A 27,899-nucleotide genomic window follows, 5' to 3' on the forward strand; every position below is an offset into this window, starting at 1 on the left:
TACAAAAAAATGTTTTAAATTCTCTGGTAATGCCAATACGAAATACAATCAAATGCTTCTCAAAGATGCCCTCTGGTGGTCAAACTAGCAATTACTTGCAGTAACAGAAAAATGGCTGACAATGAAATTACTTGCCACAGTATGCTGCGGCAGCACGCAAGGTGTGCCGCAGTATGACGCAATTTTTAAAGGAGGAACCACTGTATCTCTGCATTGAAATTGCCATCGCCATTAACCGAAAAGTTGCTCGATCGAATCCCTGAGCTGACCAGGTAAAAATGAGTCGTTCTGCCTCTAAATAAGACAGTTAACCCACTGTTCCTAGGCCGTCATTGTAAATAAGAATTTGTTCTTAACTGAGTTGCCTAGTTAAATAAAGTTTAAATTAAAAAATGCAGTTGTGTTCGTTGTCGGTAGCTTATGCCTGCCCATATCATAACCCCACCGCCACCAAAGGGGACTCTGTTCACAACATTGACATGCCCGGTACAGTTGAAACCGGGATTCATCTGTGATGAGCACACTTCTCCACCGTGCCAGTGGCCATCGAAGGTGGGTGTTTACCCACTTAAGTCAGTTACAACCAATGTTCCATCAAATTCTTTGGGGCACTGAGCACATTTTAGGTCTTCCGAGTGGTAACTTGAACCTTGTGAGAATTTTATGCAACTTCCGGCTGAGGCTGTACTCATACAGATTTAGACAGTAGCCAATAGGCTATTGTGGCTATTTTAGAATAGTGTAGGCCTACCAACAAAACCAATGTAGCAAATCCCATAACATTTTCACATGGAAATAGCTTTTGATTTCTATGCTATAGCCTACAGTAGCCAGGCATACATTACATGACACTTTTAATAAAGTTTTTACATGATGACATTAATGAATGATTTATCTACTGTTACTGTAAATTGCATTGTATTGTGTTGTATGATGCAAGAAACCACTTTACAAAATAAAAGTCATTATTATTACCATATAAAAAAATAGACAATATAGGCTACCCCTCTGCCTATTGGCTTATTTGCACATTCAAGCTTGTCTCAAAATACAACACTGCCACTTTTAATTAAGACATAAGCTTTTTTCCGGACTGTCTTTCGAAAGCCCATTTGAAATGTAGCCTACACTTCTTTGTGCTCTTGTAGGAAGCAGTAACTCTCCATTGCTGACCTATACTTATCTAAAACTGGGCTAATAACTCGCTAACTAGCAAAGAATATCAACAAATGTGCACAGGCTCGGCACTGATCTGAAAGAGGCATTCACTCGCGGGTGATTGAAAGGCAACTAGTAAACTGGGTTGAAAATCGACCAACCTGAGATTTCTCACTTCCTGTTTGGATTTCTTCTCAGGTTTTTGCCTGCCATATGAGTTCTGTTATACTCACAGACATCATTCAAACAGTTTTAGAAACTTCAGAGTGTTTTCTATCCAATACTAATAATAATGTGCAAATGTTAGCAACTGAGACTGAGGAGCAGGCCATTTACTCTGGGCACCTCTGGGCACCTTTCATCCAAGCTACTCAATACTGCCCCTGCAGCCACATTTTCAGTTTATTGATATGCCACACTTGTCAGGTAGATGGAATATCTTTGCAAAGGAGAAATGCACAAATTAGTGCCAACATGTTGTGTTTTATTACAAAGTAAAAAAGTAGGCTATGCTCTGTTGTTTTGGATATTATTTACCAAAAAGGTGGCAAAAAACCCTGGACAACTTCACAGAACAAGCACAATAACATGTTACCATGGATACCAGAAAGAAAATGGATTTGTTGTGTGTTTTTTAAATTTTGGTACCACACAGCATGTTGAGCAGCCCCCCACACACACACACACACACACACACACACACACACACACACACACACACACACACACACACACACACACACACACACACACACACACACACACACACACACACACACACACACACACACACACACACACACACACACACACACACACCAACCACTGCGATTGCCAGTCCTGTGGAATAACCACTGCTAATGTCAGTCCTGTGGAACAACCACTGCTATTGCCAGTCCTGTGGAACAACCACTGCTATTGTCAGTCCTGTGGAACAACCACTGCTATTGTCAGCCCTGTGGAACAACCACTGCTATTGTCAGTCCTGTGGAACAACCACTGCTATTGTCAGCCCTGTGGAACAACCACTGCTATTGTCAGCCCTGTGGAACAACCACTGCTATTGCCAGTCCTGTGGAACAACCACTGCTATTGTCAGTCCTGTGGAACAACCACTGCTATTGTCATCCCTGTGGATGACTTAAAGCTTATGTATGTAGGCTGCTGTGTCCTTGCCCAAGTTTCCATCTGATTGCTGTTTGTCAGCTATGCATCTTTTTAAAAGCAAGTTTATTTCAGATTCCGCGGAGACCACATTCATGGTAAATGTGGCATGTCTGCTCAATGAGAAATTTCCTTTTAAATGTCATGTGTGCTATAACGCAGATATATACTACCTTTCAAAAGTTTGAGGTCACTTAGAAATGTCCTTGTTTTCCATGAAAACATACATGAAATTAGTTGCAAAATGAATAGGAAATATGTTCAAGATGTTGACAAGGTTATAAATAATGATTTTGAATTGAAATAATAATTGTGTCCTTTGCCTTCGTCAAAGAATTCTCAATTTGCAGCAATTACAGCCTTGCAGACCTTTGGCATTCTAGTTGTCAATTTGTTGAGATAATCTGAAGAGATATCACCCCATGCTTCCCGAAGCACCTCCCACAAGTTGGATTGGCTTGATGGGCACTTCTTACTTACCATACGGTCAAGCTGCTCCCACAACAGCTCAATAGGGTTGAGATCCGGTGACTGTGCTGGCCACTCATTATAGAGAGAATACCAGCTGACTGCTTCTTCCTAAATAGTTATTGCATAGTTTGGAGCTGTGCTTTGGGTCATTGTCCTGTTGTAGGAGGAAATTGGCTCCAATTAAGTGCAGTCCACAGGGTATGGCATGGCGTTGCAAAATGGAGTGATAGCCTTCCTTCTTCAATATCCCTTTTACCCTGTGCAAATCTCCCACTTTACCACCACCAAAGCACCCCCAGACCATCAGATTTCCTCCACCATGCTTGACAGATGGTGTCAAGCACTCCTCCAGCGTAATGTCATTTTTTCTGCGTCTCACGAATGTTCTTCTTTGTGATCCAAACACCTCAAACTTAGATTTGTCTGTCCATAACACTTTTTTCCAATCTTCCTCTGTCCAGTGTCTGTGTTCTTTTGCCCATCTTAATCTTTTATTTTTATTGGCCAGTCTGGGATATGGCTTTTTCTTTGCAACTCTGCCTAGAAGGCCAACATCCCGGAGTCGCTTCTTTACTGTTGATGTTGAGACTGGTGTTTTGTGGGTACTATTTAATGAAGCTGCCAGTTGAGGACTTGTGAGGCGTCTGTTTCTCAAACTATACACTCTAATGTACTTGTCCTCTTGCTCAATTGTGCACCGGGGCCTCTCACTCCTCTTTCTATTCTGTTTAGACAGTTTGCGCTGTTCTGTGAAGGGAGTAATACACAGCGTTGTACGAGATCTTCAGTTTCGTGGCAAATACAAACAGTGTAAATTTTATGAAAAAAAATAGGTAGTAGGTAAACAATTAAATAAATAATTAACGTGGAAATGTGGACAACAAGAATAGACTGATACGTTTCAGAAGAAAGTTATCGAACCCACAAATGCTGATGCTCCAGATACTCAACTACTCAAAAGGCCAGTATTATTGCTTCTTTAATTAGCACAACAGTTTTCATCTGTGCTAACATAATTGCAAAATAGTTTTCTAATGATCAATTAGCCTTTTAAAATGATAAATCTGGATGAGCTAACACAACATGCCATTGGAACACAGGAGTGATGGTTGCTGATAATGGGCCTATGCAGATATTCCATAAAAAAATGTGCCATTTCCAGCTACAATAGTCATTTAAAACATTAACGATGTCTACACTGTATTTCTGATCAATTTGATGTTATTTTACTGGACAATTGTTTTTCCTTTTCTTTCAAAAACAAGGACATATCTAAGTGACCTCAAACGTTTGAACGGTAGTGTACTGCTGATTGGATTGAATCCAGGCCCTTGTCTTTTTATTTTCTCTTATGCGGGTGGATGTTGTGGTTTCCACAGTAATAACTGACCGTGACAAAGTAACATAAAGGGTCTTTAGTTCTTGCCTCTTCAATCATCAGGTGAACACTAACGTCCACTGACATGTCCACTTCATTGCTCTCAGCTACTTTCAATGTGCAGATCAGTGCAGATGAAGGACAGGGAGCCTCTTCAGTCTATTGAGATGCACCTTCAGTCTGCTCTAGGCATTTCTACTATGGCTTTTGCTTTGAGGACATCTATTCGTATAGCCCTTCACTTGCCAATGTTCGAAAAATGCAACCCCGTGACAGCTAACAGCCATTCAGACTGATGTGGTTGAGGCCAGTAATTATGGTGTTTCATTTCTCATCCTACATTATAGGACCACAATAAGCAATTTCATATTTGAGAGCCTTTGCCAATTGAAATGTAGTAACTTATCAGACCACAAGATGGCATTAAATGACAGCTGTTTTACCCACAGACTATAAACCACATACTGCATTTAGGATGAATAAATATGTAATAAAGAACTTTATTTCTCCAGAGGGAAATTCATTTGTGGTGCCAGAGACGAGCACAAAAAAATAATTTGAAAATTGAAGGTACAGTCCTTGTGACACTTCTGTAGGGCCTGGCTCTTGGGTTAGGACAGAGGGCATGCCGTGGCCCGGTGAGCCGCTCTGGAGGGCGGGGTGGGCAGCCAGCAGCAGGCCAGTGAGGACCTCCAGGCAGAAGGACAGCCAGGCCCAGGGACCAGCTCGAATGAGGTGCTGACCACCTGGGCCAGACGCTCAGCCCCCACCAGACTCTCGGTCTCTGCCAGTGCCTGCTCGGAGTTGCTGATGTATAGGCTGACACCGGAGAGGGTCAGGACACCTGAGGAAACACACACACCATAAATAAACACACACCAGCTGGGAGTAATTGATGTAGCTGGGGCTCACTTTGAAGCGTGTCAGCAACACCAGCTGGGAGTAGTTGATGCTCACTTTGAAGCTTTTCAGCAACACCAGCTGGGAGTAAGTTGACTGAGAACACATTCTCATTTACAGTAACAACCTGGGGAATAGTTACAGGGGAGAGAAGATGAATGAGCCAATTGTAAACTGGGGATGATTAGGTGGCCATGATGGTATGAAGGCCAGATTGGGAATTTAGCCAGGACACCAGGGTTAACACCCCTACTGTTACAATAAGTTCCATGGAATCTTTAGTAACCACGGAGTCATTTAACCCGTTGAACATCCCAGCCGAAAGACAGCGCCCTACACAGGGTAATGTCCCCAATCACTACCCTGGGGAATTGGGATATTTGTTTTTAGACCAGAGGAAAGGGTGCCTCCTACTGGCCCTCCAACACCACTTCCAGCAGCATCTGGCCTCCCATCCAGGGACTGACCAGGACCAACCCTGCTTTGCTTCAGAAGCAAGCCAGCAGTGGGATGCAAGGTGGTATGCTGCTGACAACATGTCAGCAAGCTCTTTGTTAAGTGTTGCAGTGATTTCACTTGCTGTAGTAACATGTGTATAGTGTTGAGTCATTACTTAACTTCTCTAGGGTAGAGGGCAGCATTCGGAATTTTGGATGAAAAGCGTGCCCAAATTAAACTGCCTGCTACTCGGGCCCAGAAGATATGATATGCATATAATTGCTAGATTTGGATAGAAAACACTCTAAAGTTTTCAAGACTGTTAAAATAGTGTCTGTGAGTATAACATAATCCATTCCGGAAGCAGGATTTTTTTTGGTTTTTGTAGTTTTCTATTCAATGCCATTACAGTATCCATTGACTTAGGAATCAAATTGCAGTGACTATGCCTTCCACTAGATGTCAACAGTCTTTAGAAATTGTTTCAGGCTTGTATTCTGAAAAAGGACAGTCTGAATGAGTGGACCCTGCCGTGTCACAGAGCTTCTTCATGCGCGCGACCGAGAGAGTGCCTTTCTTGTTTACCTTTTATATTGATGACGTTATTGTCCGGTTGAAATATTATCGATTATTTAGGCTAAAAACAACCTGAGGATTGAATATAAACATTGTTTACGTGAACTTTACGGATACAATTTAGATTTTTTTGTCTGCCTGTTGTAACTGCGTTTGAGCCTGTGGATTACTGAAGAAAACGCGCAAACAAAACAGAGGTTTTTGGATATAAAGAGAGACTTTATCGAACAAAAGGAACATTTATTGAGTAAATGAATGTCTTCTGAGTGCAACCATATGAAGATTATCAAAGGTAGGAGATTCATTTTCATCTCTATTTCTGACTTGTGCAACTCTTGTACTTGGCTGGTTACTGTTTGTAACTGTTTGTAATGTCTGCTGGGCGATGTTCTCAAATAATCTTAAAGTATGCTTTCGCCGTAAAGCATTTTAAAAATCTGACACCGTGGTTGGATTCACAAGAAGTTCATATTTAAACCTATGTCAAATGCTTGTATGTTTTCTGAAGTTTTATAATGAGTATTTCTGTATTTGAATTTGGCGCTCTGCAATCTCACTGGATGTTGGCCATGTGGGACGCTAGCGTCCCACATACCCTACCTAGTGAGGTTAAAGCCAGAGGCATGTCATTAGTAAAGATTGAAAAAAGTAAGGGGCCTAGACAGCTGCCCTGTGGAATTCCTGATTCTACCCTCTGTGTTCTGTTAGACAGGTAACTCTTTATCCATAATATAGCAGGGGGGTGTAAAGCCATAACACATTTTTTTCCATCAGCAGACTATGATCGATATTGTCAAAAGCAGCACTGAAGTCTAACAAAACAGCTCCCACAATCTTTTTATCATACATTTCTCTAAGCCAATCATCAGTCATTTGTGTAAGTGAAGTGCTTGTTGATAGTCCTTCCCTATAAGCCTACTGAAAGTCTGTTAGGATTTTATCTGGTCAAACACCATTTTTTCCCAAAGGTTTACTAAGGGTTGGTAACAGACTGATGTGTCTGATATTTGAGCCATTAAGGGGGCTTTAATATTCTTGGGTATCAGCATTACTTTTTTCCCCCTCCAGGCCTGAGGGCACACACACACGTTCTATTAGGCTTAGATTGAAGACATGGCAAATAGGAGTGGCAATATTGTCCACTATTATCTTCAGTAATTTTCCATCCAAGTTGTCAGACCCCGGTGGCCTGTCATTGTTGATAGACAACAATACTTTTTTCACCTCTTCCACAATGCTTGTCATTCATAATTCGATCAGTTATACTTAGATGTGTAGTGTCAGCATTTGTTGCTGGCATGTCATGCCTATGTTTGCTAATCTTGCCAATGAAAACATAATTCAAGTAATTATCAATATCAGTGGGTTTTGTGATGAATGAGCTATTTATTCAATGAATGATGGAGCTGAGTTTGTCTTTTTACCATTTTACATTTAAAGCTTTTTACTATTGGTATTTTGGTATTTGTATTTTATTAGGATCCCCATTAGCTGTTGCAAAAGCAGCAGCTACTCTTCCTGGGGTCCACACAAAACATGAAACATAATACAGAATGACATAATACAGAATGACATAATACAGAACATCATTAGACAAGAACAGCTCAAAGACAAAACTACATAAAAAAATGCAAAGGCACACGTAGCCTACATATCAATGTATACACACAAACTATCTAGGTCAAATAGGGGAGAGGCGTTGTGCCTCGAGTTGTTGCTTTATCTGTTTTTTGAAACCAGGTTTGCTGTTTATTTTAGCAATATGAGATGGAAAGAAGTTCCATGCAATTATAGCTCTATATAATACTGTGCGTTTTCATGAATGTGTTCTGGATTTGGGGACTGACACCCCTGGTGTCATGTCTGCTGGGATTGGTGTGTGAATTGACAATGCAAACAATTTGGGATTAACAACACATTAATGTTTCTTATTAAAAGAAGAAGTTATGCAGTCAGACTCTCCTCAACTCTTAGCCTAGAGAGACTGGCATGCATAGTATTTATATCAGCCCTCTGATTACTATCATTCTTTATGTCAATTATCTTTGTTTCATAGTATAGTTTCTTATTTTAATTCTTATGATTTCTCAATTTGCAATACATTTGCCAATCGGTTGTGAGGCCAGACTTATTTGCCATTCCATTTTTCTCATCCCTCTCAACCATAACATTTTACAATTCCTCATCAATCCATGGGAATTTAACAGTTTTTACAGTCATTGCATTAATGGGTGCATGCTTAAGAGTAACTGGAATAAGCAATTTCATAAATGTGTCAAGTGCAGCATCTGGCTGCTCCTCATTACACACCACAGACCAACAAATATTTAAATCAACAACACAGGAATCACCACAACACCTCTTGTATGACCTCCTATAAATCAAATCAAATCAAATCAAATTTTATTTGTCACATACACATGGTTAGCAGATGTTAATGCGAGTGTAGCGAAATGCTTGTGCTTCTAGTTCCGACAATGCAGTAATAAAAAGCAAGTAGTCTAACTAACAATTTTAAAAAAAACTACTGTCTTATACACAGTGTAAGGGGATAAAGAATATGTACATAAGGATATATGAATGAGTGATGGTACAGAGCAGCATAGGCAAGATACAGTAGATGATATCGAGTACAGTATATACATATGAGATAAGTATGTAAACCAAGTGGCATAGTTAAAGTGGCTAGTGATACATGTATTACATAAGGATGCAGTCGATGATATAGAGTACAGTATCAACGTATGCATATGAGATGAACAATGTAGGGTAAGTAACATTATATAAGGTAGCATTGTTTAAAGTGGCTAGTGATATATTTACATCATTTCCCATCAATTCCCATGATTAAAGTGGCTGGAGTAGAGTCAGTGTCATTGACAGTGTGTTGGCAGTAGCCACTCAATGTTAGTGGTGGCTGTTTAACAGTCTGATGGCCTTGAGATAGAAGCTGTTTTTCAGTCTCTCGGTCCCAGCTTTGATGCACCTGTACTGACCTCGCCTTCTGGATGACAGCGGGGTGAACAGGCAGTGGCTCGGGTGGTTGATGTCCTTGATGATCTTTATGGCCTTCCTGTAGCATCGGGTGGTGTAGGTGTCCTGGAGGGCAGGTAGTTTGCCCCGGTGATGCGTTGTGCAGACCTCACTACCCTCTGGAGAGCCTTACGGTTGAGGGCGGTGCAGTTGCCATACCAGGCGGTGATACAGCCCGCCAGGATGCTCTCGATCTGTGCATCTGTAGAAGTTTGTGCTGTCTGTGTGAGTGCTTTTTGTCTGTGACAAACTTAAAACTTGCTACCCTCTCCACTACTGTTCCATCGATGTGGATAGGGGGTGTTCCGATGGCCATTTCTTCAGCTCCTGAGGTTGAAGAGGCGCTGCAAATTGGAGTGGGTCAAGGGTGTCAGGTAGGGTGGAGGTGATATGGTCCTTGACTAGTCTCTCAAAGCACTTCATGATGACGGATGTGAGTGCTACGGGCGGTAGTCGTTTAGCTCAGTTACCTTAGCTTTCTTGGGAACAGGAACAATGGTGGCCCTCTTGAAGCATGTGGGAACAGCAGACTGGTATAGGGATTGATTGAATATGTCCGTAAACACACCGGCCAGCTGGTCTGCGCATGCTCTGAGGGCGCGGCTGGGGATGCCGTCTGGGCCTGCAGCCTTGCGAGGGTTAACACGTTTAAATGTCTTACTCACTTCGGCTGCAGTGAAGGAGAGACCGCATGTTTCCGTTGCAGGCCGTGTCAGTGGCACTGTATTGTCCTCAAAGCGGGCAAAAAAGTTATTTAGTCTGCCTGGGAGCAAGACATCCTGGTCCGTGACTGGGCTGGGTTTCTTCCTGTAGTCCGTGATTGACTGTAGACCCTGCCACATACCTCTTGTGTCTGAGCCGTTGAATTGAGATTCTACTTTGTCTCTGTACTGGCGCTTAGCTTGTTTGATAGCCTTGCGGAGGGAATAGCTGCACTGTTTGTATTCAGTCATGTTACCAGACACCTTGCCCTGATTAAAAGCAGTGGTTCGTGCCTTCAGTTTCACACGAATGCTGCCATCAATCCATGGTTTCTGGTTAGGGAATGTTTTAATCGTTGCTATGGGAACGACATCTTCAACGCACGTTCTAATGAACTCGCACACCGTATCAGCGTATTCGTCAATGTTGTTGTCTGACGCAATACGAAACATCTCCCAGTCCACGTGATGGAAGCAGTCTTGGAGTGTGGAGTCAGCTTGGTCGGACCAGCGTTGGACAGACCTCAGCGTGGGAGCTTCTTGTTTTAGTTTCTGTCTGTAGGCAGGGATCAACAAAATGGAGTCGTGGTCAGCTTTTCCGAAAGGGGGCGGGGCAGGGCCTTATATGCGTCGCGGAAGTTAGAGTAACAATGATCCAGGGTCTTTCCACCCCTGGTTGCGCAATCGATATGCTGATAAAATTTAGGGAGTCTTGTTTTCAGATTAGCCTTGTTAAAATCCCCAGCTACAATGAATGCAGCCTCCGGATAAATCGTTTCTAGTTTGCAGAGAGTTAGATAAAGTTCGTTCAGAGCCATCGATGTGTCTGCTTGGGGGGGGTCTTCTATATACGGCTGTGATTATAATCGAAGAGAATTCTCTTGGTAGATAATGCGGTCTACATTTGATTGTGAGGAATTCTAAATCAGGTGAACAGAAGGATTTGAGTTCCTGTATGTTTCTTTCATCACACCATGTCACGTTAGTCATAAGGCATACGCCCAGGATCCGCCCGTCTTCTTACCAGAAAGATGTTTGTTTCTGTCGGCGCGATGCGCGGAGAAACCCGCTGGCTGCACCGCTTCGGATTGCGTCTCTCCAGTTAGCCATGTTTCCGTGAAGCAGAGAACTTTTCTTGAGTTACAGTCTCTGATGTCCCTCTGGAATGCTACCCTTGCTCGGATTTCATCAACCTTGTTGTCAAGAGACTGGACATTGGCAAGAAGAATGCTAGGGAGTGGTGCACGATGTGCCCGTCTCCGGAGTCTGACCAGAAGACCGCCATTTCGTTTCCCTCTTTTTCTGAGTCGTTTTTTTTTTTCAGGCTGGTAAATAGGTCGCTGCATGTGATCCACTCGGTTACACTGGTTGTAAGGCAGAACACAGGATCCGCATCGCACCAAACATATTCTTGGTCGTACTGATGGTGAGTTGACGCTGATCTTATATTCAGTAGTTCTTCTCGGCTGTATGTAAAGAAACCTAAGATGACCTGGGGTACTAGTGTAAGAAATAACACGTAAAAAAACAAAAAACTGCATAGTTTCCTAGGAACGCGAAGCGAGGCGGCCATCTCTGTCGGCGCCGGAATATACACTATATTAGACCCAGACTTTAGAACTTTTCTTGAGTGGGCAGCTTGATGATAGCCAGTCAATATTGAAATCACCCACAAAATATACCTCTGTTGATATCACATACATTATCAAGCATTTCACACGTTATCCAGATACTGACCGTTAGTACTTGGTGGTCTATAGCAGCTTCCCACCAGAATGGGCTTTAGGTGAGGCAGATGAACCTGTAGCCATATTACTTCAACAGTATTTAAAGAGATCCTCTCTAGAGATCCTCTCTAATCTGTACAGGAATGTGGTCTTGAATATAAACAGCAACACCTCCACCATTGCCATTTCTGTATTTTCTGTAGATGTTACAATCAGTACAGGAGCATCATAGCAAAAACTGAGACTGGCCAATATCTTCTACCCACAGACCATCAGGCTGGTAAATAGCCACCACTAGTCAGCTATGCGCTCCTCCCTCCCCCCACTTCTCCCCTATGGACATTCCCCCCCCTCAACGGTCACACCCTCAACGGTCACTATCTTACCTGCTTCTCCCCCTATGGACATTCCCCCCACCCCTCAACGGTCTATCTTACCTGCTTCTCCCCCTATGGACATTCCCCCCACCCTCAACGGTCAAACCTTACCTGCTTCTCCCCCTATGGACATTCCCCCAACACCTCAACGGTCACTATCTTACCTGCTTCTCCCCCCCTATGGACATTCCCCCCACACCCTCAACGGTCACTACCTTACCTGCTTCTCCCCCATTCCCCCATGGACATTCCCCCCCCCTATGGACATTCCCCCCACCATCAACGGTCACTATCTCACCTGCTTCTCCCCCTATGGACATTCCCCCCCCGCACCCTCAACGGTCACTATCTTACCTGCTTCTCCCCCTATGGACATTCCCCCCGCATGGACATTCCCCCCCCCTATGGACATTCCCCCGCACCATCAACGGTCACTATCTCACCTGCTTCTCCCCCTATGGACATTCCCCCGCACCCTCAACGGTCACTATCTCACCTGCTTCTCCCCCTATGGACATTCCCCCTTCTCCCCCTACATTCCCCCCGCACCATCAACGGTCAAACCTTACCTGCTTCTCCCCCTATGGACATTCCCCCGCACCCTCAACGGTCACTATCTTACCTGCTTCTCCCCTATGGACATTCCCCCACACCCTCAACGGTCAAACCTTACCTGCTTCTCCCCCTATGGACATTCCTCCCCCCTACACCCTCAACGGTCACTATCTTACCTGCTTCTCCCCCTATGGACATTCCCCCGCACCATCAACGGTCACTATCTCACCCTTTCTCCCCTATGGACATTCCCCCATTCCCCCCACCCTCAACGGTCAATTTCTTACCTGCTTCTCCCCCTATGGACATTCCCCCGCACCATCAACGGTCACTATCTCACCTGCTTCTCCCCCTATGGACATTCCCCCCACACCCTCAACGGTCAATTTCTTACCTGCTTCTCCCCCCCTATGGACATTCCCCCCCCCCTATGGACACACCATCAACGGTCACTATCTCACCTGCTTCTCCCCCTATGGACATTCCCCCCCACACCCTCAACGGTCACTATCTTACCTGCTTCTCCCCCTATGGACATTCCCCCCATTCCCCCGCACCCTCAACCCTACACTGCCTCAACGGTCCTCAACGGTCACTATCTTACCTGCTTCTCCCCCTATGGACATTCCCCCACACCATCAACGGTCACTATCTCACCTGCTTCTCCCCCTATGGACATTCCCCCCACACCCTCAACGGTCACTATCTTACCTGCTTCTCCCCCCCCATGGACATTCCCCCCCCCTATGGACATTCCCCACCCTCAACGGTCACTATCTCACCTGCTTCTCCCCCTATGGACATTCCCCCCGCACCCTCAACGGTCACTACCTTACCTGCTTCTCCCCCTATGGACATTCCCCCGCACCCTCAACGGTCACTATCTTACCTGCTTCTCCCCTATGGACATTCCCCCCTGCACCCTCAACGGTCACTATCTTACCTGCTTCTCCCCCCCCTATGGACATTCCCCCGCACCCTCAACGGTCACTACCTTACCTGCTTCTCCCCCCCGCACCATGGACATTCCCCCACACCCTCAACGGTCACTATCTTACCTGCTTCTCCCCTTCTCCCCTATGGACATTCCCCCTGCACCCTCAAAAGTCACTACCTTACCTGCTTCTCCCCCTATGGACATTCCCCCCGCACCCTCAACGGTCACTATCTTACCTGCTTCTCCCCCTATGGACATTCCCCCCGCACCATCAACGGTCACTACCTTACCTGCTGCTCCCCTATGGACATTCCCCCGCACCCTCAACGGTCACTATCTTACCTGCTTCTCCCCCTATGGACATTCCCCCCCGCACCCTCAACGGTCACTATCTTACCTATGGACATTCCCCCCGCACCCTCAACGGTCACTATCTTACCTGCTTCTCCCCCTATGGACATTCCCCCCTGCTTCACCTCAACGGTCACTACCTTACCTGCTTCTCCCCCTATGGACATTCCCCCACCATCAACGCACCATCAACGGTCACTACCTTACCTGCTTCTCCCCCTATGGACATTCCCCCCCGCACACCCTCAACGGTCACTACCTTACCTGCTTCTCCCCCTATGGACATTCCCCCCCACCTCAACGGTCACTATCTTACCTGCTTCTCCCCCTATGGACATTCCCCCCGCACCCTCAACGGTCACTATCTTACCTGCTTCTCCCCCTATGGACATTCCCCCCCTATGGACATTCCCCCGCACCCCCAACGGTCACTGTCTTACCTGCTTCTCCCCCTATGGACATTCCCCCGCCCATCACCATCAACGGTCACTGTCTCACCTGCTTCTCCCCCTATGGACATTCCCCCCCGCACCATCAACGGTCACTACCTTACCTGCTGCTCCCCCTATGGACATTCCCCCGCACCATCAACAGTCAAACCTTACCTGCTGCTCCCCAACTGTCACTATGGACATTCCCCCGCACCATCAACAGTCAAACCTTACCTGCTGCTCCCCCTATGGACATTCCCCCCCGCACCATCAACGGTCAAACCTTACCTGCTCCTCCCCTATGGATATTCTCTCTCTTGCTGCCCTCCGTAACAGACCTTTACTCTGCCCCCCACTCCAACAACATTCATCACTGTTGCAGTTCTTAATATGTATATTACTTTATTAAGATTTTGTTTTATTGGACTTGGTCCCCACACCCCCCTCAATGGTCTTGCTGCTCCCCCTATGGTCATTACCCCACTCCCTCAATCAATCAATACAATTTATATATAGAGCCCTTTTACAACAGCAGTTGTCACAAAGTGCTTATACAGAAACTGAGCCTAAAACCCCAAACAGCAAGCAATGCAGATGTAGAGGCATAGTGGATAGGAACAACTCCCTGGAAAGGTAGGAACCTAGGAAGAAACCTGGAGAGGAACCAGGCTCTAAGGGGTGGCCAGTCCTCTTCTGGCTATGTCAGGTGAAGATTATAAGAGTACACAGATCTTAAGGCCAGATTGTTCTTCAGGATATCCATAGAAGACCAGCAGGGTCAACTAATAATCACAGTGGTTGTAGAGTCAAATCAAATCTATTTATTTATATAGCCTTTTGTACATCAGCTGATATCTCAAAGTGCTGTACAGAAACACAGCCTAAAACCCCAAACAGCAAGCAATGCAGGTGTTGAAGCACGTTGGCTAGGAAAAACTCCCTAGAAAGGCCAAAAACCTAGAGAGGAACCAGGCCTCTTCTGGCTGTGCCGGGTGGTGATTATAACAGAACACGGCCAAGATGTTCAAATGTTCATAAATGACAAGCATGGTCAAATAATAGGTCTGGGACAGGTAGCACATCCGGTGAACAGGTCAGGATTCGCAGAACAGTTGAAACTGGAGCAGCAGCACGGCCAGGTGGACTGGGGACAACAAGGAGTCATCATGCCAGGTAGTCCTGAGGCATGGTCCTACGGTAGAGGGCGATTTTGATTTGAGATCAGCACCTCGGGAGTTAATGTCAGTTGGCTTTTCATAGCTGAGCATTCAGAGGTCGAGACAGCATGCGTGGGGGAGGATCCAGTGAACAGGTCAAGATTCCACGGCCGCAGGCAGAACAGCAGAAACTGGGTCAGCAGCACGACCAGGTGGACTAGGGACCGCGAGGGGTCATCAGGCCAGGTATTCCTGAGGCATGGTCAACAGTCTTTACTCTGCCTACACCCCAAAGGACAGTACTTTATTAATTACTGCTACAGTGATGTGTATAGTGCCATAGTTTCTATAGTTTTGTTTATTATTTCACTAGTCCTGCATGTTGGAGCTCGAAGCCTAAGGTTTCACTGTACCCTGCAATCACAACTGCAACCCTGTACATATGACTATTAAACACTGAATCTGACACACACTAACAGTAAGGCATTGCTAATATACCAAATGTGCACACAAGGAGTTGGAGAGGGAGATGAAACATTCTGGTTCACATAAGCACAAAGTATGTACACGCTCTTATGCCGTACACCTGGCTTGGAGAGCACTTTACAGGATCCCCTCAATGAAGGAAAAAGATGCCACAGCCACTTAGACAGCATCTTACACATAAAAGATTAGGCTCAAAAAACACAGCCAGGGAAAGAGGAGCCTTTTGATGTTGCATTGTGTTTAATTTTTAATGGACTCTAGGCAGACTAGACATGAATACAACAGCAAAACTATAAAACCCACATATCAGAATGAGAGAATGGGAGAAACAAGACGTAGACTGACGCAGGCACCATCAGATGACATCAAAGTTTAAGAGCTCTCAGAGTCCCATTATGTTACCATGGACAAACTGGTCTTTGGTTCCGGCTGAGAGGCCTAGGCAAAGTCAATAAACTAGAACATTTTTGTATCCGGCTCCCTGCACCAAGCAGCCCAAATCACCACATATTGCTGGCAGGGGGGCTAGGTGGGGGTTGTTTTTCTTTATCCCTATATCACCCAAGGGTGTCATGAGCAGAGAGACAGGAGGAATGGAAGGGGTGTGTGTGTGTAATTACACAGATGGTTTATTCACACAGGACTGAAATATTAAAGTGATCAGAATTACTACGCAAGAGGAGAAATACCCAGACAGCACCACAGGGAATACAATCAACTGCTTATCAGCCTGTCCAATGATTGGTGGAGATGATTTTGTGCTGAGATGTTAAAGACAACGATGTTCGTTAGCAGAAATGAACAGGACATTCAAATAAACAAGTACTGGATATTCACTGTTGACAATGAAACCAAATGACAGAGACTCATCTCATAGGAGTTCTTGATTACTGATGAAGTGGTCGCTCAGGCGTTTATACCTGCCGAAGCATCACCCAGGTGGGTACTACACTTTTAGTGGAGAATGTTCTAGTCTACCTAGCTGTGCACTTCAGAGACAGCCTGACGAAGAGCTCCGGGCAGGCCTGTCTGACTGATACTTCTCCCTACCTGGCTGGACCATCAACACCACCTCCACTCAAGCTCCTCCTGTCCTGAACTACATCATCATCTAGCTGTGGAAGTCCATCTCATCAAATGCCAACTCCCTGAATTTATTTTTGTTTGTTTTTTAAAGCGATTGAGATTCTGTAGCGGAATTTAAAATAAACCTATTATTACCAGACTGCTGTTAAAGTACTTTGGCTCAGTCTGGCCCTGAGCCCCTCTCGGAGCCCCTCTCTGACTCTTCCTGAGGGGATTGAAAAGACCTTTGTGTCATGTGGCACTCGCCCTCTTAGCCCTAATTTGATGTGATTTATTTATTTAACCAGGCAAGTCAGTTAATAACAAACTCTTATATACAATGACAGCCTACCAAAAGGCAGAAGGCTGTGTGGACTGAGATTGGGATTAAAAATGTAAAATAAATATAGGACAAAACACACATCACAACAAGAGAGACAACACAAAGAGAGACCTAAGACAACAACATAGCAAGGCAGCAACACATGACAACACAACATGGTAGCAACACAAAACATGGTACAAACATTATTGGGCACAGACAACAGCACAAAGGACAAGAAGGTAGAGACAACAATACATCACACAAAGCAGCCACAACTGTCAGTAAGAGTATCCATGATTGAGTCTTTGAATGAAGAGATTGAGATAAAACTGTCCAGTTTGAGTGTTTGCTGCAGCTCGTTCCAGTCGCTAGCTGCTGCAGTGAACTGAAAAGAGGAGCGACCCAGGGATGTGTGTGCTTTTGGGACTTAAGCTCTAAGCTCACACTAAGGGTTGTGTTTATTTCAGTTTTTTATTAAGCCCAAGGAATGTGTTAAATTGAGCATTTGGCAGATGATACAACACCCTCACACATACACAAAGATACAAGTTTTCCAGTAAATTGAAATTTACAAGAAAACATGCTTGATTGAGGAATTGAAGATCAAATCAAAGATGAGAATGACAGGGAGAAGACAGAAGAGCGATATAAAGAGAGCAAGAAGACAGAAGAGCGATATAAAGAGAGAAGACAAAGAGCGATATAAAGAGAGAAGACAAAGAGCGATATAGAGAAGACAGAAGAGCGATATGAAGCGAGAGAGAGAGAAGACAGAAGAGCGATATGAAGCGAGCGAGAGAGAAGACAGAAAAGCGATATGAAGCGAGCGAGAGAAGACAGAAAAGCGATATAAAGCAAGAGAGAGAAGACAGAAAAGCGACAAAGCGAGAGAGAGAAGAGAGAAAAGCGATATGAAGCAGGCGAGAGAAGACAGATGAGCGAAATGAAGCGAGCGAGAGAGAAAACAGAAAAGCGATATGAACGGGCGAGAGAAGACAGATGAGCGAAATGAAGCGAGCGAGAGAGAAGACAGAAAAGCGATATAAAGCGAGAGAGAAGACAGAAGAGCGATATGAAGGGAGCGAGAGAGAAGACAGAAGAGCGATATGAAGCGAGCGAGAGAGAAGACAGAAGAGTGATATAAAGCATGCGAGAGAAGACAGAAAAGCGATATAAAGCGAGAGAGAGAAGACAGAAAAGTGATAAAGCGAGAGAGAGAGAAGAGAAATATGAAGCGAGCGAGAGAGAAGACAGAAGAGCGATATGAAGCGAGCGAGAGAGAAGACAGAAGAGTGATATAAAGCATGCGAGAGAGAAGACAGAAAAGCGATATAAAGCGGGCGAGAGAAGACAGATGAGCGAAATGAAGCGAGCGAGAGAGAAAACAGAAAAGCGATATAAAGCGAGCGAGAGAGAAGACAGAAGAGTGATATAAAGCATGCGAGAGAAGACAGAAAATAGATATAAAGTTAGAGAGAGAAGAGAGAAAAGCGATATGAAGCGAGCGAGAGAGAAGACAGAAAAGCGATATAAAGCGGGTGAGAGAAGACAGAAGAGCGATATGAAGCGAGCGAGAAGACAGAAAATAGATATAAAGTTAGAGAGAGAAGAGAGAAAAGCGATATGAAGCGAGCGAGAGAGAAGACAGAAAAGCGATATAAAGCGTGTGAGAGAAGACAGAAGAGCGATATGAAGCGAGCGAGAAGACAGAAAAGCGATGTAAAGCGAGAGAAGACAGAAGAGCGATATGAAGCGAGCGAGAGAGAAGACAGAAGAGTGATATAAAGCATGCGAGAGAGAAGACAGAAGAGTGATATAAAGCATGCGAGAGAGAAGACAGAAGAGTGATATAAAGCGAGCGAGAGAAGACAGAAAAGCAATATGAAGCGAGCGAGAGAAGACAGAAAAGCAATATGAAGCGAGCGAGAGAGAAGACAGAAAAGCGATATAAAGCGAGAGAGAGAAGACAGAAAAGCGATATAAAGCGAGAGAGAAGACAGAAAAGCGATATAAAGCGAGCGAGAGAGAAGACAGAAGAGTGATATAAAGCATGCGAGAGAAGACAGAAAAGCGATATAAAGCGAGAGAGAGAAGACAGAAAAGCGATATAAAGAAGACAGAAAAGTGATATAAAGCGAGAGAGAGAAGACAGAAAAGTGATATAAAGCGAGAGAGAGAAGAGAAATATGAAGCGAGCGAGAGAGAAGACAGAAAAGCGATATAAAGCGGGTGAGAAGACAGAAAAGCGATATAAAGCGAGAGAGAGAAGACAGAAAAGTGATATAAAGCGAGAGAGAGAAGACAGAAAAGTGATATAAAGCGAGAGAGAGAAGACAGAAAAGTGATATAAAGCGAGAGAGAGAAGAGAAATATGAAGCGAGCGAGAGAGAAGACAGAAAAGCGATATAAAGCGGGTGAGAAGACAGAAGAGCGATATGAAGCGAGCGAGAAGACAGAAAAGCGATGTAAAGCGAGAGAAGACAGAAGAGCGATATGAAGCGAGCGAGAGAGAAGACAGAAAAGCGATATAAAGCGGGCGAGAGAAGACAGAAGAGCGATATGAAGCGAGCAGGAGAGAAGACAAAAGCGATATGAAGCGGGCGAGAGAAGACAGATGAGCGAAATGAAGCGAGCGAGAGAGAAAACAGAAAAGCGATATAAAGCGAGAGAGAGAAGACAGAAGAGCGATATGAAGCGAGCGAGAGAGAAGACAGAAGAGCGATATGAAGCGAGCGAGAGAGAAGACAGAAGAGTGATATAAAGCATGCGAGAGAAGACAGAAAAGCGATATGAAGCGAGCGAGAGAGAAGACAGAAAAGCGATATAAAGCGAGAGAGAGAAGACAGAAAAGCGATATAAAGCGGGCGAGAGAAGACAGAAGAGCGATATGAAGCGAGCGAGAAGACAGAAAAGCGATGTAAAGCGAGAGAAGACAGAAGAGCGATATGAAGCGAGAGAGAAGACAGAAAAGCGATGTACAGTGAGCGAGAGAGAAGACAGAAGAGTGATATAAAGCATGCGAGAGAAGACAGAAAAGCGATATGAAGCGAGCGAGAGAGAAGACAGAAAAGCGATATAAAGAAGACAGAAAAGTGATATAAAGCGAGAGAGAGAAGACAGAAAAGTGATATAAAGCGGGTGAGAAGACAGAAGAGCGATATGAAGCGAGCGAGAAGACAGAAAAGCGATGTAAAGCGAGAGAAGACAGAAGAGCGATATGAAGCGAGCGAGAGAGAAGACAGAAAAGCGATATAAAGCGGGCGAGAGAAGACAGAAGAGCGATATGAAGCGAGCAGGAGAGAAGACAGAAAAGCGATATAAAGCGGGTGAGAAGACAGAAGAGCGATATGAAGCGAGCGAGAAGACAGAAAAGCGATGTAAAGCGAGAGAAGACAGAAGAGCGATATGAAGCGAGCGAGAGAGAAGACAGAAAAGCGATATAAAGCGGGCGAGAGAAGACAGAAGAGCGATATGAAGCGAGCGAGAGAGAAGACAGAAGAGCGATATGAAGCGAGCGAGAGAGAAGACAGAAGAGTGATATAAAGCATGCGAGAGAAGACAGAAAAGCGATATGAAGCGAGCGAGAGAGAAGACAGAAAAGCGATATAAAGCGAGAGAGAGAAGACAGAAAAGCGATATAAAGCGAGAGAGAGAAGACAGAAAAGCGATATAAAGTGGGTGAGAGGAGACAGAAGAGCGATATGAAGCGAGCGAGAAGACAGAAAAGCGATGTAAAGCGAGAGAAGACAGAAGAGTGATATAAAGCATGCGAGAGAGAAGACAGAAAAGAGATATAAAGCAAGAGAGAGAAGACAGAAGAGCGATATGAAGCGAGCGAGAGAGAAGACAGAAGAGTGATATAAAGCATGCGAGAGAGAAGACAGAAAAGATATAAAGCGGGCGAGAGAAGACAGAAGAGCGATATGAAGCGAGCGAGAAGACAGAAAAGCGATGTAAAGCGAGAGAAGACAGAAGAGCGATATAAAGCATGCGAGAGAGAAGACAGAAGAGTGATATAAAGCGAGCGAGAGAAGACAGAAAAGCAATATGAAGCGAGCGAGAGAAGACAGAAAAGCAATATGAAGCGAGCGAGAGAGAAGACAGAAAAGCGATATAAAGCGAGAGAGAGAAGACAGAAAAGCGATATAAAGCGAGCGAGAGAGAAGACAGAAGAGCGATATAAAGTGGGTGAGAGAAGACAGAAAAGCGATATAAAGCGGGTGAGAAGACAGAAAAGCGATGTACAGAAGACAGAAGAGTGATATAAAGCATGCGAGAGAAGACAGAAAAGCGATATGAAGCGAGCGAGAGAGAAGACAGAAAAGCGATATAAAGAAGACAGAAAAGTGATATAAAGCGAGAGAGAGAAGACAGAAAAGTGATATAAAGCGAGAGAGAGAAGACAGAAAAGCGATGTAAAGCGAGCGAGAGAGAAGACAGAAGAGCGATATAAAGCGGGTGAGAGAAGACAGAAGAGCGATATGAAGCGAGCGAGAAGACAAAAAAGCGATGTAAAGCGAGAGAAGACAGAAGAGCGATATGAAGCGAGCGAGAGAGAAGACAGAAGAGTGATATAAAGCATGCGAGAGAGAAGACAGAAAAGCGATATAAAGCGGGCGAGAGAAGACAGAAGAGCGATATGAAGCGAGCGAGAAGACAGAAAAGCGATGTAAAGCGAGAGAAGACAGAAGAGCGATATGAAGCGAGCGAGAGAGAAGACAGAAAAGCGATATAAAGCGAGAGAGAGAAGACAGGAGCGATATGAAGCGAGCGAAAGAGAAGACAGAAGAGCGATATAAAGCATGCAAGAGAGAAGACAGAAAAGCTTTACAAAACGTGTGAGAAGACAGAAGAGCGAAATGAAGCGAGAGAAGGATGAGAGAAGGCACCACACAATAGTGTAACATGGAGAGTGACCACAGCTGAGAAAGAAAGACACACGGCACAAAGACAAACCAAATTCACAGAGGTAGAAAGTCTAATCAAATTCCAGCCTTGATCCCATTTCCCACTTTGCCATGTGCTGTTGATTAGGGCTAAAGGCATGAATATTCTGTTAACTCTGTACTCTTGCATCACAAGGCTTTCTTTATCAGGGTTATTCCAGGCCTGACTGGGAGGGTCACAGGGCGAGAAGGGCAGCAGTAGGGAGGGACACGTCATAGAGTTAGAATTAGTAGAATCTAGAATGTCCGGTACACTAATTCTAAGGCGACGCACATTGGTCAGGAGCTGAGCATTAGACGGGCTGTAGCCGCTGCATTGGTCACTCTTAATTGGATAAAAACAGTACACAACACTCTACCTCAAATCACTATTATTTTAAAGATAAGGAATCCTTGTAATACAGTCCATCAACAATGAATAGGACATTTTCCAGAGTGATGTCCAATTAATTTATGTTCAACTCAGGTTGTATTTACACAGGCAGCTCAATCTGATCTTTTGCCCGATGACTGGTCAAAGATCAGATCTGATTGGCCAAAAGATCAGATCTGGTTGGTCAAAAAACAATTAGTGGTAAAAGTGAAGGTCTTTACAACTCCAGCTCCCAGTACCTCTCCATAAAGATAATAAACAATGTACTGTGTCATCATCCATCTATCTCCATACCCTCATCTCTCTCTCCACACACTCATCTCTCCATTTCTCTCTCTATATACCCTCACCTCTCCATCTCTTTCTCCATACCCTCACCACCTCTCTCTCTCTCTCTCTCCATACCCTCATCTCTCTCCATATCCTCCTCTCCATCTCTCTCTCCATATCCTCATTTCTCCATCAATCTCTCCATACCTTCATCTCTCCATTTCTCTCTCTTCATACCCTCCTCTCTATCTCAATACCCTCATCTCTCCATTTCTCTCTCTTCATACCCTCCTCTCTATCTCAATACCCTCATCTCTCCATACCCTCATCTCTATCTCAATACCCTCACTCCCTATTACCCTCATCTCTACATCCATCTGTCTCTCTCCATACCCTCACCTCTCCATCTCTCTCTCTCCAAACTCTCATCACTCCATTTCTCACTCCCTCCATACCCTGATCTCTCTCTTAATCCACTCATCTCTACATATCTCTCGCCATCCCCTCAACTCTCCATGTTTTGGGACACTGTAAAGTCCATGGAGAATAAGAACACCTCCTCCCAGCTGCTCACTGCACTGAGGCTAGGAAACACTGTCACCACCGATAAATAAATTCACGATAATCAAGAATTTCATTAAGCATTTCTCTACGGCTGGACAATGCTTTCCATCTCGCTACCCCAACAGCTCTGCACACCCGCAGCAACTCGCCCAAGCCCTCCGGCCCCACACTTCTCCTTCACCCAAGTCGAGACAGCTGATGTTCTGAAAGAGTTGCAAAATCTGGACCCCTACAAATCAGCTGGGCTAGACAATCTGGACCCTATCTTTCTAAAATTATTTGCCGCCATTGTTGCAACCCCTATTACAAGTCTGTTCAACTTCTCTTTCGTATCATCTGAGATTCCTAAAGATTGGAAAGTCGCCGCGGTCATCACCCTCTTCAAAGGGGGAGACACTCTAGACCCAAACTGTTACAGACCTATATCCATCCTGCCCTGCCTTTCTAAAGGTTTTCAAACGCCAAGTTAACAAACAGATCACCGACCATTTCGAATCGCACCGTACCTTCTCCGCTATGCAATCCGGTTTCCGAGCTGGTCACGGGTGCACCTTAGCCACATTAAAAGGTCCTAAACGATATCATAACCGCCATCGATAAAAGACAGTACTGTGCAACCGTCTTCATCGACCTGGCCAAGGCTTTCCACTCGGTCAATCAACGCATTCTTATTGGTAGACTCAACAGCCTTGGTTTCTCTAATGACTGCCTTGCCTGGTTCACCAACTACTTCTCAGATAGAGTTCAGTGGGGGGCTATTGTCCGGAACTCTGGCAGTCTCTATGGTGGTGCCACAGGGTTCAATTCTCGGGCCGACTCTTTTCTCTGTATATATCAATGTCGCTCTTGCTGCTGGTGATTCTCTGATCCACCTCTACGCAGACGACACCATTCTGTATACTTCTGGCCCTTCTTTGGACACTGTGTTAACAAACCTCCAAACAAGCTTCAATGCCATACAACACTCCTTCTGTGGCCTCCAACTTCTCTTAAATTCTAGTAAAACTAAAGGCATGTTCTTCAACCGATCCCTGCCCGCACCGCCTGCCATCACTACTCTGGACGGTTCTGACTTAGAATATGTGGACTATAAATACCTAGGTGTCTGGCAAGACAATAAACTCTCCTTCCCGACGCATCTCCAATCCAAAATTAAATCTAGAATTGGCTTCCTATTTCGCAACAAAGCCTCCTTCACTCATGCTGCCAAACATACCCTCGTAAAACTGACTATCCTACCGATCCTTGACTTTGGCGATGTCATTTACAAAATAGCCTCCAACACTCTCCTCAGCAACTTGGATGCAGTCTATCACAGTGTTCGTATAATTAAATTATTCCAATGTTTTCATTAATTGAATTCACTTAGTCTATTTTATGAGAATTTGTAAGATTGTTATTTGCATAAAATAGACAGAGACCAGTCTTATCAAAAATAGATAATAGTATTTATTCTCGGAGGTCACTGCCATGTAACCATGAACAACAGTTTATATACAAAATATGACGTCACAGGTTATAAAATATTCTTTCTCCCAACAGTTCAAAAGTTCATTCGAGATAACTTCAGAAGGTTTTTCATCCATCACCCTTCAGCAGACAGTTCCAGCTAATGGAAAACCTAAGAAAACACTCAATGTCTTATCTAAACATTCCAGTGCTAAGTTGAGTCGGTTCAACCATAGGTTAATTACCCTTTCTGCTTACTTAAAAAAAAACACTTCCAATCTTCTCCAACCTGGCTGGAATGGTATTTATTTAATTACCCCGTTTCAGGCTCCACAATCCCTCACTTATGAATTCATATTGTTAATCAGATATAATAAAACAGAGTATAAATTTACTTAGTTACAGTTCTATTTGAAATGGGGATATTGTTTAGTCATTTATTCATAGAATTCCTAACACACAGTGCCATCCATTTTGTCACCAAAGCCCCATATACCTCACACCACTGCAACCTGTATGCTCTCGTTGACTGGTCCTCGCTGCATATTCGTCGAAATATTCATCTAAAACTCTGCCTTATCTCAGCTCACCATAGCAACACCCAACCGTAGCACGCACTCCAGCAGGAATATTTCACTGGTCAGTCCCAAAGCCAATACCTCCTTTGGCCGCCTTTCCTTCCAGTTCTTTGCTGCCAATGACTGGAATGAATTACAAAAATCACTAAAGTTGGAGACTTATCTCTCTCTCACTAACTTTAAGCATCAGCTGTCAGAGCAGCTTACTGATCGCTGCAGCTGTACACAGCCCATCTGTAAATAGCCCATCCAACCAACTATCTCATCCCCATATTTATGTTTGTTTTTCTGCACACCAGCATTTTTTTTCTCTGCACACCACTTTTGCACACCAGTATTTCTACTTGCACTTCCTCATCTGCACATCTATCACTCCAGTGTTAATTGCTAAACTGTAATTACTTCGCCACTATGGCCTATTTATTGCCTTACCTCATTTGCACACACTGTACACTGATTTTATATTGTGTTATTGACTGTACATGTGTTTATCCCATGTGTAGCTCTGTTGTTGTTGTTTATGTCTCACTGTCACACTTGGCCAGGTTGCAGTTGTAAATGAGAACTTGTCCTCAACTGGCACACCTGGTTAAATAAAGGTGAAATAAATTAAAATCGCATCTCTCCAACTCTGTCTATATACCCTCATCTCTCAATTCTCTCTCTCTTGCTGCCTCTCTCACCAGGGTTACTGAAGTTGGCCTACAAGGGGAGACTGGAGTTGGGCTATTGGAGGAAGTGGGGGACAGGAGTTGGGCTGTTGGGGGTACTGGAGTTGGGCTATTGGGGTACTGGAGGAGTTGGGCTACCGCAGGTACTGGAGTTGGGCTACTGGAGTGGGGCTACCAGGGGTACTGGAGTGGGGCTACCGGGGGTAGTGAGGGACTGGAGTGGGGTACTGGAGGGGGCTACCAGGGGGTAGTGAGGGACTGGAGTGGGGTACTGGAGGGGGCTACCGGGGTAGTGGGGGACTGGAGTGGGGTATTGGAGGGGGCTACTGGGGGTAGTGAGGGACTGGAGGGGGCTACTGGGGGTAGTGGGGGACTGGAGTTGGGCTGTTGGGAGTAGTGGAGGACTGGAGTTGGTTAACGCTGCTTTAAAAGGCTATATGGATGGTAGTATGCTGCATAGGAGTGAATTTTGGACTTGGGCCTGTAGGTGTTAGGTAGCCTTCCCCTTATCCCATATCTACTTGTGTGCCATAATGTCAACTTCTTGTCATGCCAAACATGACAATGAGTAACAAGGAGTTGGCATGGCAGAACTAAGACTTGGTGTTTGGGCCCTAAGACCGAGAGATAATGATGATGATGATGGAGGCCACACTTACTGCAGAAGAAGAGATAGGAGACGGTGCTAGTGAGGAGGGCGGGGCCCCAGGGCAGGGAACTGATCAAGCCACAGATTCCTCCAAACAGTAGAAGGACCAGGCTAAGAGGGAGCAAGACCACACCCACACTGTGCATGTCTGGTGAAACAGACACACAACATTCCAACTATAGGAGCATACTTGACACACAGATAGAGGTTTCATCAATAACATAATCTATTCAAAATGTCCCAAAATAACATTAGCTGTTAGTGTTTTATTTTACAATGGTTAAGGTGATAATGGACAGGTAAACTCACTCAACATGCGCATCGCAGGTTCAGAGAAGCTGGAGGAGTTAAATTTGAAACACCTTTTGACCTGGAAAGATGGATAATTCATTATTCCGTTTTCATTGTGACCATAAAACTGTCTTGCTGCAGGAAAGATGTCGGATAACAAATAGGCCTAGCCTACCTTATACTATAAAGTCATCCATCTAAGCAAGGCATTGGTTTCAAATGACAAAATACACACGCATCGGTATACACATACCTTCGTAAATTAACCATAGTCTGGAATTGGAATCCAAAACCTCTGTATTGGTCTGGTTGGTTCTGTTCACTTTAATAATGTACCAGTAGTCGCTCCCAATCGCTGTCGCCTGGAACACAAAACTGAGCATACCGAAGATGCCCGCAGTGATCACCAGAGAACAGCTTCATCTCGCCTGATAGATGTAAGGTATTTGCTCCGAGATAAAAACACGTACGCCGCTATTCAACTCTCCACGGATATAGGGACAGGTAACGCCCTATTTCTACACTATTTATGTTGTTGACTAGAGGGGTGAATGCCAGTAAAAGGCTAAAGTAATTCAGATTATAGTGAAGTTAGTAGTAAAATATCACAACTAATCAAAATCTCCGCTGGGAATCTTTATTCCCATTTCTCCAGGAAGACACTCTTTCACGGTGTATCTTGTTCACCGCTCAAGAGCTTTAACAACGTTACGAGGATGAGGCGTGAAGCAGAATTGACCACTACCGTTGAGGAATAACATTTCCAAGCAGCGGCAGAGTACATAGCAGGTGGGTGCTCTTATTTTATGGGTTCCAGGCGCACAAGTGTCTCTCCCTTTTGTGGGATTCTGTGATTTACATTATAGCCATTACCATAT

At 44.6% G+C, this 27,899-nt stretch overlaps 1 protein-coding gene across 1 annotated transcript; it reads right to left on the bottom strand.

Annotated features, from left to right (window-relative positions):
• Window positions 1-4,083: 4,083 nt before the first annotated feature.
• On the bottom strand, window positions 4,084-27,764 carry LOC112254595 (transmembrane protein 235). Its single transcript, XM_024427342.2, has 4 exons — window positions 27,275-27,764; window positions 27,040-27,100; window positions 26,741-26,878; window positions 4,084-5,015 (listed from the first exon to the last, which is right to left on the bottom strand). The coding sequence occupies exons 2-4, from the start codon at window positions 27,050-27,052 to the stop codon at window positions 4,783-4,785; spliced, it is 384 nt and encodes a 127-aa protein (XP_024283110.1). The 5' UTR covers window positions 27,053-27,100; window positions 27,275-27,764; the 3' UTR covers window positions 4,084-4,782.
• Window positions 27,765-27,899: the final 135 nt, after the last annotated feature.

This window comes from Oncorhynchus tshawytscha, linkage group LG27 (assembly GCF_018296145.1).
Source record: "Oncorhynchus tshawytscha isolate Ot180627B linkage group LG27, Otsh_v2.0, whole genome shotgun sequence".
NCBI classification, from domain to species: domain Eukaryota; kingdom Metazoa; phylum Chordata; class Actinopteri; order Salmoniformes; family Salmonidae; genus Oncorhynchus; species Oncorhynchus tshawytscha.